This window comes from Corapipo altera, unplaced genomic scaffold, assembly GCF_003945725.1.
Source record: "Corapipo altera isolate COAL_440 unplaced genomic scaffold, ASM394572v1 68, whole genome shotgun sequence".
In the NCBI taxonomy this organism is placed as follows: Eukaryota; Metazoa; Chordata; class Aves; order Passeriformes; family Pipridae; genus Corapipo; species Corapipo altera.
In genome coordinates, this window is record NW_020884919.1 from 5,648,383 (window position 1) to 5,666,089 (window position 17,707).

Consider the following 17,707-nt stretch of genomic DNA (forward strand, 5'->3'; position numbering starts at 1 on the left):
AACACACTTCCCTTGGTGGGTTGTTGAGCTCAGGGCTTCAAAACCTGTTCAGATCTGCAGTCAGGAGTGACGGGAAACGAAGGCCTCCAGCTGTTGGTACTCTCAAGCAAGAACACCAGCCATCCAGACTGAATTTTGAAGGGGGGGAGGGACAAAAAAAACCCACAAAAATTGCTTTTTCTAAAGATGTAATTCGGTCTCCAGCTCAGCACAAATCCAGCACCAGCTGCAGCCCAATTAAAAAGCCATCACGGTCATAGGAAAACAGTTTACTCCAGGAAGAAAAAATTCTACCTGCATAAACAGTGGTAGGACTCTAAAACAGATTCCAAAGAAAACATCAGCATCTTCCTATTCAACAGTAATGGAACAGCCAACAACGTCAGTCTCTTACACTGCTCTCTGGTTTTGTCCTCAAGTCAGAACAGAGGAAAAAGAATTCCACTCCTTCAGGGACATTTTAATGTATTTTCTTCATTTTATGGAAAATCCACACCCATGATTCCTCGCCCAGACACAGGAAGCTGACTAATTCTGAGGGTTCAGAGGTGATGAGCATTCCTCTGTGCGAATCAAAAGGTTCAGCCACCTTTCCTAGCTGGATACCAGGAAAGGAGCGATGTGGGAAGCACACAGGGAGACCGTGGTCTCTTTTAGCTTTTCAGCAGGCAGGACTCACGGCTCTCACCCAGAACTGGGCCATTGGAGCAGGGCACAAGGCACACAGGACACAGTCTGAGGGCAGCAGTGGAGTACAACCATAATGAAGGAGCAACTGTGCAACAGCTGCCCCTGGAACACCTTCCCACACATCCCACTGCTCACCTTGCCTCTCTCACGTTAACTGTCCTTGGAAAACAAGACAGCTTTATTACCAGCCTGATCCCAGATCAGCACCTCACATTCAGTCATCATGCTGCTCATCTGCCCTTGCCAGCTCTGCACTGCAGCCCCCTCGGATGCAAATCCCATTTCTTTATTCTCCTGCCTCATTCTCAGACAGTATGTGGCTCTTTCATCATTAGCAGTCAAATAAGCTTTGGCTACCTTATCTTAACAGCTCCATATAAGCTGGTGATCTTCTTGAAAGATGATACATGATAATTGGTTCCAAACTGGCAAGAAAGAGAAGGATGAGACTTGGAGGTTGTTTGAATTAGCCCTGAAGTTAAAAATGGCCAAAAAAACCCCTCCACCTAAAGCTATCTGGGTGTTTGCTTTGAATTTCTAGTATTTATCAGGTTTGTATCATCTGTTACAGTTGCTGTTACTTCCCAGGACACAAGAGTCAGGATCTTTTGTTCTGGAGATCCTACAGACAGCAGCAATGCTGCCAGCTCCCAAAAGCAGGCAAAGAGCTCTGCTGTGCTCACTAAGCACCCAGCCACCTCGAGGAGAGGGGGAAGGGAGGAGAGGGGGAAGGGCACAGAGCCCAGCATAGGGCACAGTTCAGGTGCCCACACTCTGTGCGTGTCCCTGGCACGTCAACAATTTTTCAGAGCCCATAGCTCAGACAGTCCCAGGCAAGCTCAAACAAACTCTCACTTCTGAACTGCAACATCACAGTATGTTTTTTGCATTGCTGTGATCCCTGCTTTCATCCCTGTGATACTCCCTTGTGAGGGTGGTGAGGCCCTGGCACAGGTTGCCCAGAGAAGCTGTGGCTGCCCCATCCCTGGAAGTGTTCAAGGCCAGGTTGGACAGGGCTTGGAGCAACCTGTTTCAGTGGAAGGTGTCTCTGCCCATGGCAGGGGTTGGAATGAGATATCTTTAAGATCCTTTCTAGCCCAAACCATCCTATGATTCTATGACTGAAGTAATAAACAACTAAGTAGTCATAAGAAAATCATCCCAATGATGAGGTTTTCAGATGGGTGGACAGCAATTACACCACCTTCCATCTCCATTCCAAAAGGTCCTGATGAAATGCAGCTCACACTGAGCTCTTCTAGAGCATGACAAAGGTATTTAAAAAAAATCAGTTCAGATTTTCAAAACATGCCAAGCTGATTTAACTTGAACATGAGCCCGTGTGTTCTGGCTTAGCAGGAGAACTGCTCTGAGAGGAGACATCAGTCTATTCTAAACCAAAAGTACTTAATCCTAAAAGAAGAGGTGGTGGTGGAAAAGTGCATCTGAAGCAGGTGATGCTGAGCAGATGTGCACTGCTGTCCTGGGAGTACAGAATATTTAACACAGATTTCTGAGCAGGTAAACCGAAGGATTAAAAAATATTTCAAGTTGCCTTATTGCAGATGATAAGCAAGCCTATTTATTAGATAGCACTTAGAGCTACTTAATTCCAATCCACTTCTCATGTCAGATATATTTAACTGCGATGTTTCTGACTTCAATCACTGAAGATTTGGATTAGCCAAAGTACTCTGGGAAAACAAGATGCCTGCTCACACCAGCTTCTTGGAGGGAGATTGCTCTGTCCCAGAGGACAAACCTCTCTTTTCCACCTTTTTCTCCTGGTTTTAAAGCAATTATATGATAAATACCAGGCCCACAGTGTTTGGTCACAGCCAAGTACAACCTGACTGCTCACAAGCAAAAACAGCCCCACAGATGAATGGTGTGCAAGGCAGCCCAGACCCATGAGGTCAGCCAAGCTCATCAGTGGGTCCAGACATTAAGGGATACTTATATTTGGCTAAAAGTGGAGAGGGAAATCTATTTTGATTCACTACCCCAGTTATCTTTTAAAACAAGCACAGCCCCTTATTTAAAATATGAGTACTGAATTGTGTTGCCAGAAGCAGATTAATTGCAGCTTCCAGGAAAAAACTCTGAGTTTATTTCACACGGACTTTATTCCCACTTGAATTAAGTTCCTTATGTTACACCAGCTCATTTGAATTTTTTGAATTGGTTTTGCATAGTATCATTTACTGATGTACTATCTTTAATTACATAACACACATACACTCTCCAACTGCATTATTAATGAAAGTGTTTTTAATTAAATGGCTCTCAGCATAATATTCAGTCATTAATTTCACATGCTCAGGGTGTGGAGAGATTCTATTCCGATGGTCTGGGGAAACTCTGTACTTTAGATGAGGGATACTTGCGAAGTGATAGTTTTAGAGAGAAGTTGAAATCATTATGAGCACTGAATTACCCTCTCAGCAGCTGGTGCCGCAGTTCTGCTCTACTGGGTATTATCTGTTCTTCAGCTCAAGTGCTCCTTTTGCTCTGACACGCTTCACCACTGGTAATCTGAAAATGCCTCTCGCTGGATTCACGTATATTCCAGGGTGGATAATAGCAGAGCTATCTTTTAGGAACAATTTACACTTAGACAATGGCACTAAGGCTGCACCCTCTACAATAAAAAGCTCTGCACCCTCCTCCCCAATTATGGTCACACACCTGCCTCCACTCTTAACCTTTCAGTGCTGTTAGAAGTGACAAAGAGCATTCAGCGCTCTTGGGACTGGATTTTTTGCCCATGCACCACATGGAGGCACAGCACACACTGGAACATTACACAGCCACTGCTGGGAGCATACTTAATGCTCACCTGCTGCAAAGGTGCCAATTAAGGGCAAGAAGCAAAAGAAAAGTACCAAAAATTTTTTTTCCCTCCAAACTAGCACAAAGTTACCACTGCCTCATACAGAGATGGCAGGCAGGCCTCTTCTCCAGTCTAGCTTGGGAAGGAAGGCCAATCCAAGCAGTCCTGTACAAGCTTTTCCTTTCAATAAAGTCTGCAGAAAGGATTAATTTTCACCTCAGTTTATGCTTTTTATTTACTGATGAAAAAGACATTCCTGTTTTAAAAAAAAAACGTTCTAGGACAGCATTTTTCAGGAATACTTTGGAAGTCTTGGAATTAATTCTTTTGTTTTTCTAGCAGAGTCTAAAAGGGTCTTGAGAGGAACAAGACTGCACAGAATAGTACCTGTTTGACCTCTGAATTTTGTGGTAAGTTTGTCCATACTCCCCAAAGGCAACTGCATATAAAACTGTATTTGTATTTGTTCCTGGGACTTGTCATCTAATTAGTCGCCAGTCTAAATAGTCCTGGACTTTTGTTTTTGAGTAACAAAGTCCTTGCCAAAAAAAGTCCTCTAACTTCTCTGGCTTAAAAGCCTTTTTCTCAGTGCTAATGCATGTGAGGAAGGGAGCAGCTCTTGCCCATCCCATTCTCCTGAAAGCAAAATATCCTGGATTACATCTCCCTTAGCAGACCCCTCTGCTTCAGCTCAATCTCCTGCTGTCAGGCTCACCCCTTGGACTCCTCTCTCTGCTATGCTGCCCTACAGCTCTGTCCTCTCTGAGCTCAAGGCTGGCCCTTCCAGCTCCTCCAAAAGAAAAAGGGGTGAACACAAAAAACTTTATTAGATAAAGACCTACTCCATCAAAAAGATACTATACGTGGACCTCCAGTGCATTTACAGTGAATTTTTGAGAAGAGAAATAACTAATATTTTTATATGACAAGACTAATAATAATACATGCCCACGTTCCCAGCACTTCATGTCTACATAGAACATTGCACCATAATGAAGATAATTGAGAGTATGACTTCCATCAATATTTAATTAGCATTTGGTGCTAACTCATTATTTCAGTACAATTAATTTGACATCTTGCTGTACAGCCTGCACAGATTTCCTTCTAGAGGACTGTTTTATTGGTGGGACATAAGTAACATAAGACATGTGCACCTTCCCCGGGGCTTCTAGGAGACTATGAAATATGGAGAATATGACTGACATTTTAATCTACTGCAGGATACAAAAGGATATTAAAGCTCAAAATATGCAAGTGTATTTGCCTGACGTATTTTTGTAATAAGGGAAGTATTCTACCAAACTAACATTTTCAGAAAACTGTACCATCATCACGACGGCCTTTGCCTTTTCCTCCCTGAATCGTCTAGTTTGGGTACCCAGGAACAATTCAGTAATCCAAAAGTTCCCACATATTAAATGAAGGGCTCCATTGGATCCCGAGTGTGTTGCAAGTGGGGATTTTCTGAGCCACCTTGAGTCAACACGGAGTCGTTTCCAGAAGCAGAAAGCAGTAAACACCAAATCCAGCATTTTCCAAAGACAAGGGACTACCCTCGTAATAAATACACAACAGTACTTTAAAAACTGTGGTGACACATTCAGAATTGTCATTTATTGGAATTTTCACCAGTTTTAGGCACCTCAAAAGTTGGCCCCATCCCCAAAATTTGAGATTGCTCAAATCATTACTTTCCTACACTTGAGGCATTTGAATGAAGTGTTCAACAACGCTTTAGTGAGTGTTACACATTATGTACAGGTATTAACAGCTGTAAGTGGGAAGTTTTAGGAGCTGCTTTAAGAGCTGCTTTCCTTCTCTTGGCACATACTCACATTTTTTATTAAACACAGTCTCCTCAGGCTGATTGAATTTTGGAATTTTCTTCACCTCTCGATTTTCAAACATGTACTACTTGAAATTTTTAAGGAAAAATGGTTCTTTAAAAATTATTTTCAAGTGAAGGTGAATCTAATGAACAGATTCTACAACTTTGTTAATTTTGGAAACTAAAAGGACAATAATATTCATGCCTAGCATGGTAATTAGCAATATATTTAGGAAGAAATTCTTTACTGTGAGGTTGGTGAAGTCCTGGCACAGGTTGTTGAGAGAAGTTGTGGCTGCCCCATCCCTGGAAGTGTTCAAGGCCAGGTTGGACAGGGCTTGGAGTAATCTCTTCTAGTGGAAAGTGTTCCTGTCCATGGCAGGGGGGTGCAATGAGATGACCTTTGAAGTGCCTTCCAACCCAAGCCAGCCTATGATATTTAAAGAACAACAAGTAATTGCTCATTAATATTGAAAAGTGTTTCTCAGCTGGCTTGGCAAATACCATTTTTGATACGCAGGCTCTCCCACGTGTTTTTGTTCAAATCCCTTTACTGGGTTGCAGAAGGACAAACATCATGTCAACACACAGTTCTGGGCAAGGAGCAAAGAAAGATCATGTTTTCTCTGAATTCTTCCTGCATAACTTCCCAAGGGTAATTCCAGTAGCTCTGCCACACACCTACTCAGGAACAGGCTCCTGAGCATGGCACTCACTGCAGAGCCAGAATCTATTTCTTACTGTCATTTCTCTTCACCTACTTCCAGCAGCTGTTACCTGGGAAGGGGGGAGAAAAATTCTGCAAGGTGTAAATGAGAAAGAAGAATACTTGGCCTGTCATGTGAAAGGGGCAATGAGTCCTTTCAGCTCAAACTCACTGGAAATAAAAGCACTCATCATCCTCTGCTTATCAATTATTTGATGAATCCTCTGTTTTGAATATTTGACAAAGACAAAAAAGGAAAAACAAAAATCACAACATTATCAAGCTCCAATTGCCTTGTTCCTCTTTTGGCTGCTCCACTGCTAATTCCTCCTGCCCTGCTGAAGAGCACTGCTGTGGGCAACACAGCCGCCCTCCTTCATTTCACCCCCAGCTTCACTATTTAAGCCAAACTTGCTGAAGCAACAGCTTCTGACCACCCCATAACAGGGATATCAGCTGTTTAGCAGGTGAGCAGTGGTGCCTCAGCTCCACCCAGCCAGCCACACCCTTATCCTTCCTCCAAGGGGAACTGGCATTTCCCTTACAGATGCTTAAACCCTGTGTATCTGCAGGCATAGAAGCCAGTTCTGACAAAGTTTAGTCTTATAAGAAGGAAGTAAAGATCACAAAACTACGCCAGCAGCATTGATGGTTCTGTGATAAGAATCTCTACATACAGGTAAATAAAGTTTATTTTTATTAAAGATGCTGTCCTTGTGGCACTGAACGTTGCTGAGCCAGCCCTGGGCTTTGTGCTCATCTTTAAAGCACGAAAAAAAGCCATTGATGCCAGGAAAAGCTTCTTTCCATCTTTGTAATTCATGCTAAAACACTAACAAGGATTATTGTTAAGGATGGTCTCAGTGCAACACCACCGTCCTCTACATATTTTTATCCAGAGGAATCAGGAACAAATGTTTAGTTTGCTCTCAGCAAACAAGCAACGAGGGAAGATTATGGACTTGCTGATAGCACTGACTCAAAGTAAATACAGCAACTGTTCATAGCATGACTACCACCAAGAGTGTAGATGTGATTATTTACTACACAAAATGTGCCCAAATTCTAGATGCTCTTGGATTTATACTACATGGGGCGTTTTTAATAGTCAGCTGTTGAGGATACTCCAAAATCGTCCTTTAGCATCCCTCTTCTTAACACTGAGTCACAAAATACCTACACTTTTTACCTCTATGTTTTTAACTGCCCAGAATACCACCTTATTGGAAAACTGCAGCCTCCTAAGTGTGCACCTTGGTTACCATCTCAGCACCTCTTGGACACCCATATTATTTTTTGGGAGGATAATTCTTCCAGAAAGCCAGTTTCTGCTTAAGTACTTTGATTAAAATTTGTACAGAATATTCAGAAGTGGATATAACCAGGGCATGCTGCCCCAGCAAACACCACATATTTAACTAAATGAGTGGCAAGAAAACTAGAATAAAGTATTTATTGATTAAAAAAGTAGTTGAAACTGCAAGCACTCCATGTCTTTGATAAAGTGTGTCTAAAGAAGAAGCCTTTGTAGAGCTACCTGAAGAAATGTTACTTCAGACATACAGAGCCTGCCACTCTTGCAGACTTCCAACCATGAGTTATCCTAACAAGCACCTGAAATACATGTCCTGTGGGCAGGAGAGCTGCAGAGTCACAGCTGCCCCAGGAACAGCCCCAAAGGCATTTTTCTGCATTAGTAGCTTTACAGCATCTCCCTCACACAAAATCTGTTTCAGCTAATTGTCCTGTCAAATATGAAGTTCTATTTCTTCAAGTTGAATCTTTATGTCCTCCTGCCAATGAAACAGAGTTTTACCCTACTGTGCCCCTTTTTCTGCTACTGAAAAAATACTTTTGTTTGATCTCAGTTCTTTCCTCTGGATGAGCATTTGTATGAAAAGGCAAAAGACTAATTAAGCAGAAGCCAAAATTACTGGGGTTTTTTTTGTTTGTTTGTTTTTTTCTAAGAGTCAAACATTAGATACCTGCAGAACGGCATGGAAAGCTTGAGGTCCTATGCAGGCAAAAAAACAATGGCTTTCAAAACTTCATGCTGCTCTACTGATTTCAAACACAAAATTCAGATCATGGATAAATCCATACATGTGTGCATGTCAGGAGTAGAACAAAACTGAATGACAACATAAAGGAAGCACACAGAAACTCTAAAAATAAAATAAAAATAAACAAACCAAAACCAACTGCTGAAGAACACATGTCCTCTATTGCAGATGTAGATGTTTTCAGATGCTGACTCAAGGATGAGTTAAGCTCCTGACAATAACTTTGCATCCCTACATTCCCTACCTATCCACTAAAGAGTACCTGGGAAAACATCTTTACAGGGAAGATTGGAGACCTCGGTTATGCCCAAATTATTTATGTGGAAAGAGTATATTAAAGTCCGTAATGCATCCACCATATTCTCCCTGTTCAATTGGAAGTACAAAACCAAAAATCTGGAAAACTCCAACACCCCAAAGAAATAACAGACAAACGTGCCTCATCCACATACACAAATCTGTATTTTTTAGTAACACTGGAGATTGAATATGCAAATTAAAAGAATGTATTAATTATCATTAATCATTCTTTCACAAAGACTAGAACTAATTGGAGAAATAATTTGAGAAAATTGAAGTACATGACAGAAAGCATTAAGATTCATTAAGTTTCAATTCTCTGGTCTGTCAGCTTGTCAAAAGTAGATGCATGCTATTCTAGCATTACTGGTAAAATACTGCATTTTCCTAATTTAGTACACAATTTAACCCCTTTTACAGTTTGTTCTGAGATTAACTAAATCTGACACCATACATTTTTGTTAAAAGGCACTGGCACAAGGAAATTCACATCTCTATTTCTTTAAATCAGGAAAACTGAACTTGATGACATTTCATTATAAAGCATTTGCAGGTTCACTAGGTATTTTGTATTTATTTATATTATTTGAGTGGTGTCAGCACACATTCCAAAAAACCACCACAGCAGATAAACAAGGCATTTCGAGAATCCAAAAAGACACCCACACTTCTCCATACCTGTGTCTCCAATTCACCTTGACCAAAAAAGCCAATAAATACACAAAAAAAATATTTTATGTTCCTCTCTTGACTGCCCTGCAATAACCCCCCCCCAGGGAAGTTGTGTTGGTACAGACTCTTTGATCCAGCGTAGTAAACCCCAGTCCTGCTGTAAGGGAGGAATGAAGGCTTGGTAGTGTAAGAACTCCCTCATGTGTGTGTCTGACAGGAACAGCCCATCTGCGAGACGTGACAGGGAGAAGATGCACAATCTAACAGACTTTTTTTTCTCCATTCAAAAACATATGGTGTGGGCTTCACAGAGAGCACAACACCACAGCTCTTCATCTGGGGATAGCACAACTACCCGAGTAAGATTTAGTCTTTGCTGACCACAGAAGGTAAACATGTCAGTTGAACACTTCAGTAGCAAGGAGGTGGTTTGTTTTAAAATTTCAAGACTCGATAAACACAGCTGGGTTAGAAAATTGTGTACATAACACATGAAATTAATTTCAAAGCTTACAGAAAGCCACCAACTTGAAAATGGAATATTTAAAATAGTTTACGTGGCAATTCCTGTTAAAATAGGTCGGCCTGCAGTTAAAGCTTCTATGCTTTAAGATGTCACACTATTAGAATCGTTTTTGCATATGCTTCAAAATTTACCTTTTGTAACTGAAATGGCTCAGTCAACTATGCAGTGAGAAACGTGGGAAGTCAAAAACTGTAACTGCTTAAAATGCAGCACCAGCCACCTCCATCCTGATCAGCAGCTCGGAGTCTGACATGGTGCAATTTATTTTCTACACGACTATCACTGCCAACGCATGAAACATGCATAAGTTTGGTAAAGCAGAGATTTCCACTCATTATATACAAACCCTTGATTGAAATACAGTACCTGCACAAAAATATTGTTATGCTCCAAACCCTGCTAAAGAATGCAAGACAAAAATGTCGGTGTCAGGCAACGCTTTCAAAGAAGTCCAATCTGCTCCCTGCTTGACAGGATGATAATCACCACTAGCTCTAAGGCTCCTTCAAAATACTTTAACTGAGAACTCAAAACACTCTTGGTTGTTTCTCCATAAGAAGGCCAAGGCCAAGCAAAGTCTGCAAAGTTATTTTTCCCTCCTGAGTCTTGAGTCACAAGCTCATTTCTGTTATTTATACTTGACTCATGAGAAACCCAATTTTGCACTTGAGCATCAACTTCACATACTGTTTAAAATATAACTTATTTGACACCCTCTGGAATGCCATTTCCAAAGCACTCAGGAATTCTCACAGCTGAGAATATCTCACAGTCGATATTTTTTGCAGTGTTTGTAATGGAAAAAGCAAGTTCTTTTCATCATACATCAGAAATGCTTCATTCCACTCCTGTACTTGTATTTTTTCCAGCTTTCTCTGAGAGTACAAAGAAGGAATCTTCAAAATTGACAACAAAACCCATGTTCCTCTAGTGGAAAATTACCAAGAAGTTTGTAGAAAGACAAAGTGTTCAAAACTACTCTAATTTTCAATGGCAATTAACAGCATTTCCTGTTACCACACTATCACAACGTTAAGTGCAAAGTTATTTGTGTATAATGGAAGCAGTTTGTTAATCTAATTTACTTAATAAACATGGCAAGTTAAAGTTGTAATGGAATGGGTAATACTCTGACTTAAATAGTAACAGAAGTTATCTTAAAACATAGAAAACCATTAATGCTGTGAGGTTTGGAGAAGTGGCACAAAGACACACTTTAATCAACATTTCTCACCTTTGACTGCTCAGGCTGCACTCTGAAATAACTTCTCTTCTCATGGCAGTAACAGAGACTGGTTAAGCTGGCACTACTCTGTAGGACATCAAACTGTCCCTTCAGTGTATGGCAGGATGGGCAGTTCTGTATGGCAAGAGATGGTTTTTAATCTAACAGCATATATTACCAACTTGTTATTTGAGTTTTCCCTTTTTAATAAAAGAGGGAAAACACTCAGAAGCATTCACCTCAAAAGAGAAAAGCTTTCTTTTAGTGCCCAGTTTCCTCACAAAACACTATTAGAATTAATTTTAGAAAGAAAATAGGTGCTTTTTTTTTTAATCAATGCTCATTGAATCCATTTTGCTGAATAACAAAGAAAACTTTTGTACGATGACAAGATAAACACTTTGGAAGAAAAATTACTTCAGAAAGACTAAGGATAAAAATACAGCCTTCTAAAAAAAGAAATAATGAAGTTTAATATTTTTTTACCTAAAAGACGAAGCTCATTTCAAAAAGGTTGACTTGCACAAATAATTCATATTACCACTCACAGCAGTAACAGTCCTGTTTCCCTTGCAGGTTACTGGAGTTGCCTGTGAAGGTGTGAGTTATGCCATTGTTAAACCTTGAGAATTTTGCACGTACCTACACGCAAACACTTTTAGTGAAATAACTTACCTTGACATCCATTGTTTTCTGGAGTTCAGTGCATCCAAAGTCAAATACACAGAAGGCACCTCTCAATATCAACAGTCCTACATATGATTGCAAAATATTTACAACCATATTAAACCCCATGAACTCCTCATAGAGATTACTCTTACAAACCACTTCTTCTGTAACAAATGCAAACAGCATTCCTGTTGGATGTGGTCATTATAAGCCTATACTCTTTGACAGGACAAAAGATGACAGTTTTTGATGGCAGGTGGACAAAGAAATCTTCATTACCACAGCACCAACCCTTCTTCCCACCAAGCATCAGTCCTGACAGAGTCTGTGTAAAGGCAGTCACTTCTCAGGTAGGCAAGTTAAGCTGTTCAGAGCTCTAAGATATTTGAAAGTGTCAAAATGGAAAAATAACTAAGTTAGTGGAGATCAAAGTAAGGCTGCAAGATGATCCTCCCCAGAAGAGGTTTCCAAAAGCACAGCAGTATATTTTTCACTAGACTCACAGTGCTGGTAAAATACTTTTCTCAAAGCAAAGGCAGCCATTGGGAACAGATACAGGGGGAAAAAAAAAGGCAAACAAATACAAGCCAGACAGACACATTCTGTATAAGTAACAACTTTATTGTAACTTGATGTGCTGAAACGCAAAAATATTTTCAGCAACAAGGTACAAAAAGTATTTCACCATTAACATCAGCTGATAAAAAAAGGCTGGATGGTTTGATACAACTGTTTACATATCTGAATTCTCTTAATCATTTCCACCCCAAAACAGGTCTAAGTCATTTCACTGGTTTAATTTCTAAAATAGGACTCATTGATCTTAAGCCTTCAAAAACCAGGTTACAAATACAGTGAAGTTCCTTGCAAAACACTTGAAATAGTGAATTCCCTTTACAAACATAGTCCATTTACTGTAAGCAGAAGCCAAGTTATGAGACTAAGTGTCTTGCTAGCTAAGGAGCTAAGCTCTGCACTAAATACACTATTAACACCAGACAAAGAGGACAGGTAACATTCCACTTGTCAATTAAAAAAAAATCCAAAATCAATTAAGCTTAGGAATTTTAACCAGCTGTAAAATTCAACATTTCAGGTAGCAACACCTCACATTTTCAATTCACTGTCTTCCATGAAACACAGTTTCAAATACTGCACATCATTTTATACTCCCAAGGGAGAAAACTTGCTGTGAGGATTTAACATAATCTCCATATAGGTCTTCTACTGATCTTCTGTGCAAAGGTGAATTTTATACTAAATACTCAATGTTTAGAAAAACATCAGAACTAGAGTAACTCTGTGTCCATGATTATCACGTTTTGACATACACTTATCTTGTAACAGCAAATATTATCACAATTTCACAAAATGATACCATTACTCAACTTGTATCTGTAATACTTATTCCACTTGTTTGTGTAGTTTCTACCTCGGTGAAACTGAATTTAGGAAGAAGAATCAACATGCAACTTTTCCATCTCAATTGAGTATCAAATAGCATTCTCCTTCATCTTTAAAAATACCTTTCACATAGACCTTGTATCCTGTTAAACCTTCCCTTCACTGCAACAGTTTCCTAAAAAGGCACAATGTGTTCATACTTCTGCATGCAGTAAATGGACTAGGAAATAAGGATTATTTATTGAAGCAACTTCCACCCAAAGCATCTCCTTAGGAGAGGCTCGAATGGAAAAAAAAAAAATATATATATATATAATACATAATAGCATTTTAACAGCAAATTGAGTCCTTGTTTTTAGAAAGTCATTCTTGACAAAAAAACACCGCACAGTCATACACACACGCGCACGCACACACAGGACACATGCAGGGTTCTCCCCAGAAAAGTATGGAAGCGGTGGTTCACATCTATCTGAGAGGGTAGTGTTGGCAAGCCAAAACATGGCACCTTCATACGTCATAGTCCTAATCTGGATAGAAAACTAAGGGGAAAAAAAAAAAAACAAAACACAAACCTCAGGTTTCAGCCTGAAAAAAATCTCTCCGTTGATTTAGATAGCTTTTTTTCAATCTGCTGCACTTTGAACTGACAACTGAGGCTTTGAAGGGCAAGTTCTTGAGGTGCGGGGAATGAAACGAAGCTACTGAAACCAAAGAAGAAGGTTGTAATTACCAGCTGTCCCGTTTCAGTGAGAACACTGCATGTAGGTAATTAAAGAGGTGAATAATTAGTGCATTCACTTAAGAATACAGCAATTGTTTTACCTTTTTCTTAAGAGCTGACAAAACTTGAAAATATACATAATAAATAAAATCAAATCTAAACAGATCAATCATCATAGGGCTTTCTCCTGTTAGTGTAACATATGGTTTACACTGCCTGACTGGAGAAGGGGACACTCTACGATGTAGAGGATATCACAGCACAGTGTCTGACATTTTTTGGTACCAAGTGTGCTATTAAGCTTCTTAAAATAAAAAATTCACAGAAATCCTTAAGCTTTCCATCTGATTACTGTATGTTGTTACTTCAGAACAGGCTGACCTGGGCAATCATTACACCATTAACTATTCAAGTCACTTTGCACGTGAGAGCTGCGAGTTTTACAGTGATCAGCAGGAGGATCTGTAGCCCCAATGCATTACACAGTGCAGCAAAAAAATCACGGTTTTGGAATAATTGCCTTTACTCTCTTATTGTGGAGAACGCCTATGAGACCTTATTTCAGATAAATACCTAAAAACTGGTAAAAGGATAAATCTCTACAAATATATAATTTGATGCCTTCTGTACTAATTAAGTTTCTGATTTTACACTTTATCCATCATAAAGACTTAGTCAGAAGTCAAGAAGAAAACACATGTTTAGAGGTTTTAGTCTTCAAAATTGGACTGGGTATTTTTTCCTATTTACCTTTGCTAGTGCCTTACAAGAAGCCAAAGTATAAAACTATATATTCTTTCCTCCAAAAATTTTGTTCAGAGCAATTCAGATGAACCTCAATGAAATGAGGATGGAGATAGATTTCAAGACAGTAAACAATTCAAAATTCTTCCTCTTTCCCCCCTGCATAACTTTTTTTAATAGGTCAACTCAAACCCTTATGCAAATATGTTTATAAATTAGGTGAGATCTCCTCTCATTCCCCACTGCTAAACCCAAGTCTTCCCAAATAAAAAGAAATACAGCATATTATGACTATTACAGTAAACTCAATGCAATAACTCAGGGAACATTTAGAGTGTGCACTACTGCAGACTTTTCCTCCCAATTGTAAACAAAGCTATCAAACACTGAGGATGTTGATATTAAAGCTAAGGTTCATATAATAAAGAACTGGCCCGTGACAAGCAGTTTACAAATGTTTCATCCTTTTCACATTATGCAGAATTTCAATACCATCCACAATGCTAGTACAATAACTGAAATGCAAGACTGAGCAAGCCTCTGCTTGCAAATACCATCTGACATTTCAGGGAAATACTCCTCGATGTGTACACAGCCTCCTCAGGTGTTAATGGAAGCTGTGCACATAAGTCAAGATGGGAAAAATCCCTTCAAAGTTTTTACCATTCACATGCCTTTTTCAAATAAGCGAAAATATTCTGTTACTTAAATATGAAAGCTTGCAATAGCCACCTTCAATTGAGTCTTAAAAAGACATGCCTTTCTTTTCTAACAAAACTAAATCCCATGTGGCTGTGGGCATCTTAAAATGTATCTAAAAAGTTAAGCCACAATTACCTGTACCTCATTAATTCATCAAAAGCAAAATATATATGTACCACACAACATATAAAAGTTACACATTAAAAGTGCATATTCGGAATCCATTTGGCCCATTTCCTCAATTTACATTTGGTCATTCTATGCATCCTTTACTTTTCTATGTAACCATACACGTGGGATATAATTTTTCCATATACAACATTATTCCTTTTCACACTGAACTCTTTACCTCTCGTTCAGTTCTGCATTAAATGTAAACTAATGATGGACCGTAAAGAAACACAAGCAAGAGGTTTATTCTGTGTTTCTTTTCACCGCTTGGACAGCTTTGACACACACACAGTAAGCATTACAAACTGTAATGAAAATACATTTTTGGGCCAAACCATTGCATATTTGCCCCCACAATGAAAAATAAATTACGTTCAAAGCAGTATATTGCCATAAATAGCCTGTAGGCATTCGCTGAAGGTAAACAGGCTCTCCCTATATTTAGCACTTGTCTAGGGTACATGATGTGCCTCTGGTTCAAGTGCTTTTAATGAGAGGCCAGTCAAAACCTTCCAGTTAGCACAGGACCAAACTATAATCTTTTTTTTTTTTCTTCTGAAAATAATGGAAGATCCCTTTCAAAAATTAATCTTCAGTTTTCAACTTTACTGCATTATGGAGCTAGTGCAATCCTGCAGAGCCTAGTCAAAAAGACAAGGCACATTAAAAATAATAATAAAAAAATCAAGATACATTAGACTATATGGACTAGAGAGTCATTGAAGATAATTTAAGGCCTTTCAGTGAATTAATCAGTCTAATTTAAAGCTGAGGATTAAACCATAAATTATCCATCTGAAAAGCAAACAATAGGCTTTTTCAGCTTCTGTTCTGTGGACAAGGATAACAAAAACTCTTGTTATGCTTTGTGAAAACACCTCTGGACATGGAGGAGTAGAGTCAGTCCAATTTCTCTAAAGTTCATGGAAGATTTCATGACTGTTTTAGCCGTTTGCGTGGAATGCCAAACTGTGGACACTGTGCAGACGCCAGTGCGCGAAAGGCCTCTGCTACTAAGTGAGGGTGGGAGTGGATCATGGACTTCCAGCCTGCTGTTTCCATTATGTCTGTTGCTTGGCTGAAAACAGAAGCATTAAGAACAGTCACACAATTTTACAAACCAAATGCACAGCGGAGAAGAGCAGGCAAGGCAGGGCTAGTGCAGAAGAGCCATTGTAAAATGACAGACGATGAAAGCCAGTAAGGATGCCGATGGACAGATGCAGCAAATTGCAATATGGGTTTATCATCATAATCATGTAGGACTATTCAGCACCAGCAAGACCTCAGCTACAGAACTACATCCATTACTGCACACTGTTTTAGGATAACCACCTTGAAATTGCTCAGGAAAAACACTAAAATAAAGAGGAAAACTAGAGGAAAATGAGTTCCAGAGCAGAGACAAAAAGCAAGGCGAGACGTGATAATCTCATTACACAAAAGGGCATGCTCAATTTGGGGAGAGAGAAGGATGACAAAATGAATCAGCTGAAACTGCAGCAAAAATTATGTAGTTCATCTACTATAAAGAGCCATGAAGACAGATTAGCTGGCTGGCTACAAAACCCTTCCCTGGGAGTCTGCAGTCTCGGTACCAGTGGAGCATACTTGAGAACATTCACCCTTTTTTTCAGTACAGATGATGGACTACATTCAAAATGGCTTTCAATGGCCACTGTTGATTTTTAACTAACATAGAAACAACAACAGATTTCAGCAAGTATAACACTGACATCCTGGAGATTAAAAACTATGCATTTACTCAATGTATGTATTTACTTTTTGGTGAAATACTATAGATGAAAGTAAAAAAATTCACTCTGCACATGAAGAATATTACACTGGTTGGGATGAATACCACATTGACACAGGATAAATCTGTAATTTGGAACTAATATCTTATGCATCAATCCCAAGTTTCTGTTGCTCTGCATTTTCAGAAGCCTTTCATGAGCACCCTCATACTGTTTCAGGAACACAATCAAGCATAAAGTTAGCAGTTGACCTCTGTACCATATGATCTCTAAAACGCCTTTGGCAGATTTCTAATGCAAGTCTTTAATCTTCTGCTGCAAGTCAGTAAAGGTAAGTGCCTTGAGAAACAAAACCAAAGTTCAGACTTCCTGGTGCCCAGAGTCAGTAAATTAAGCCAGGCCCTCTCACATTATTTCTCTGATTTACTGTGGATGCTTTGGCCGAAGCAAAGATGGCCAGCATGTTAGCTGGCAATTACTCAAGACTGAAGTCAACTCAGGAACTTCCAAATCACTTGAGGAGGAATAAATACATCAACTAGTTTACATAGTCACAATTCTGACTTAGCCTTATTACTGGTATTTTACTATTTACTTTCCACCAGCCCCTTCTTTTCCACATCGTGCTCAATCATTAGGCCTGTGAAGCCTTTTTTATTCAAAGGAGAAACACTCTAATTTAAACTAACT

General features: G+C 39.4%; 1 protein-coding gene across 4 annotated transcripts in view; it reads right to left on the minus strand.

Annotated features, from left to right (window-relative positions):
• The window catches only part of SPOPL (speckle type BTB/POZ protein like), a 63,341-nt gene that overhangs the window by 16,640 nt on the left and 28,994 nt on the right, over window positions 1–17,707 (minus strand). For 2 of the 4 annotated variants that reach the window (XM_027656225.1, XM_027656226.1), the window contains exon 11: window positions 12,121–16,338. The exons of 1 other annotated variant lie outside the window; for it this stretch is intronic. In XM_027656225.1, the coding sequence (XP_027512026.1) occupies window positions 16,194–16,338 (145 nt within the window). In that variant the 3' untranslated portion in view covers window positions 12,121–16,193. Of the gene's footprint in view, window positions 1–12,119; window positions 16,339–17,707 lie in introns of those variants that run through there. One more of the 4 variants, XR_003529811.1, reaches the window with a different exon arrangement.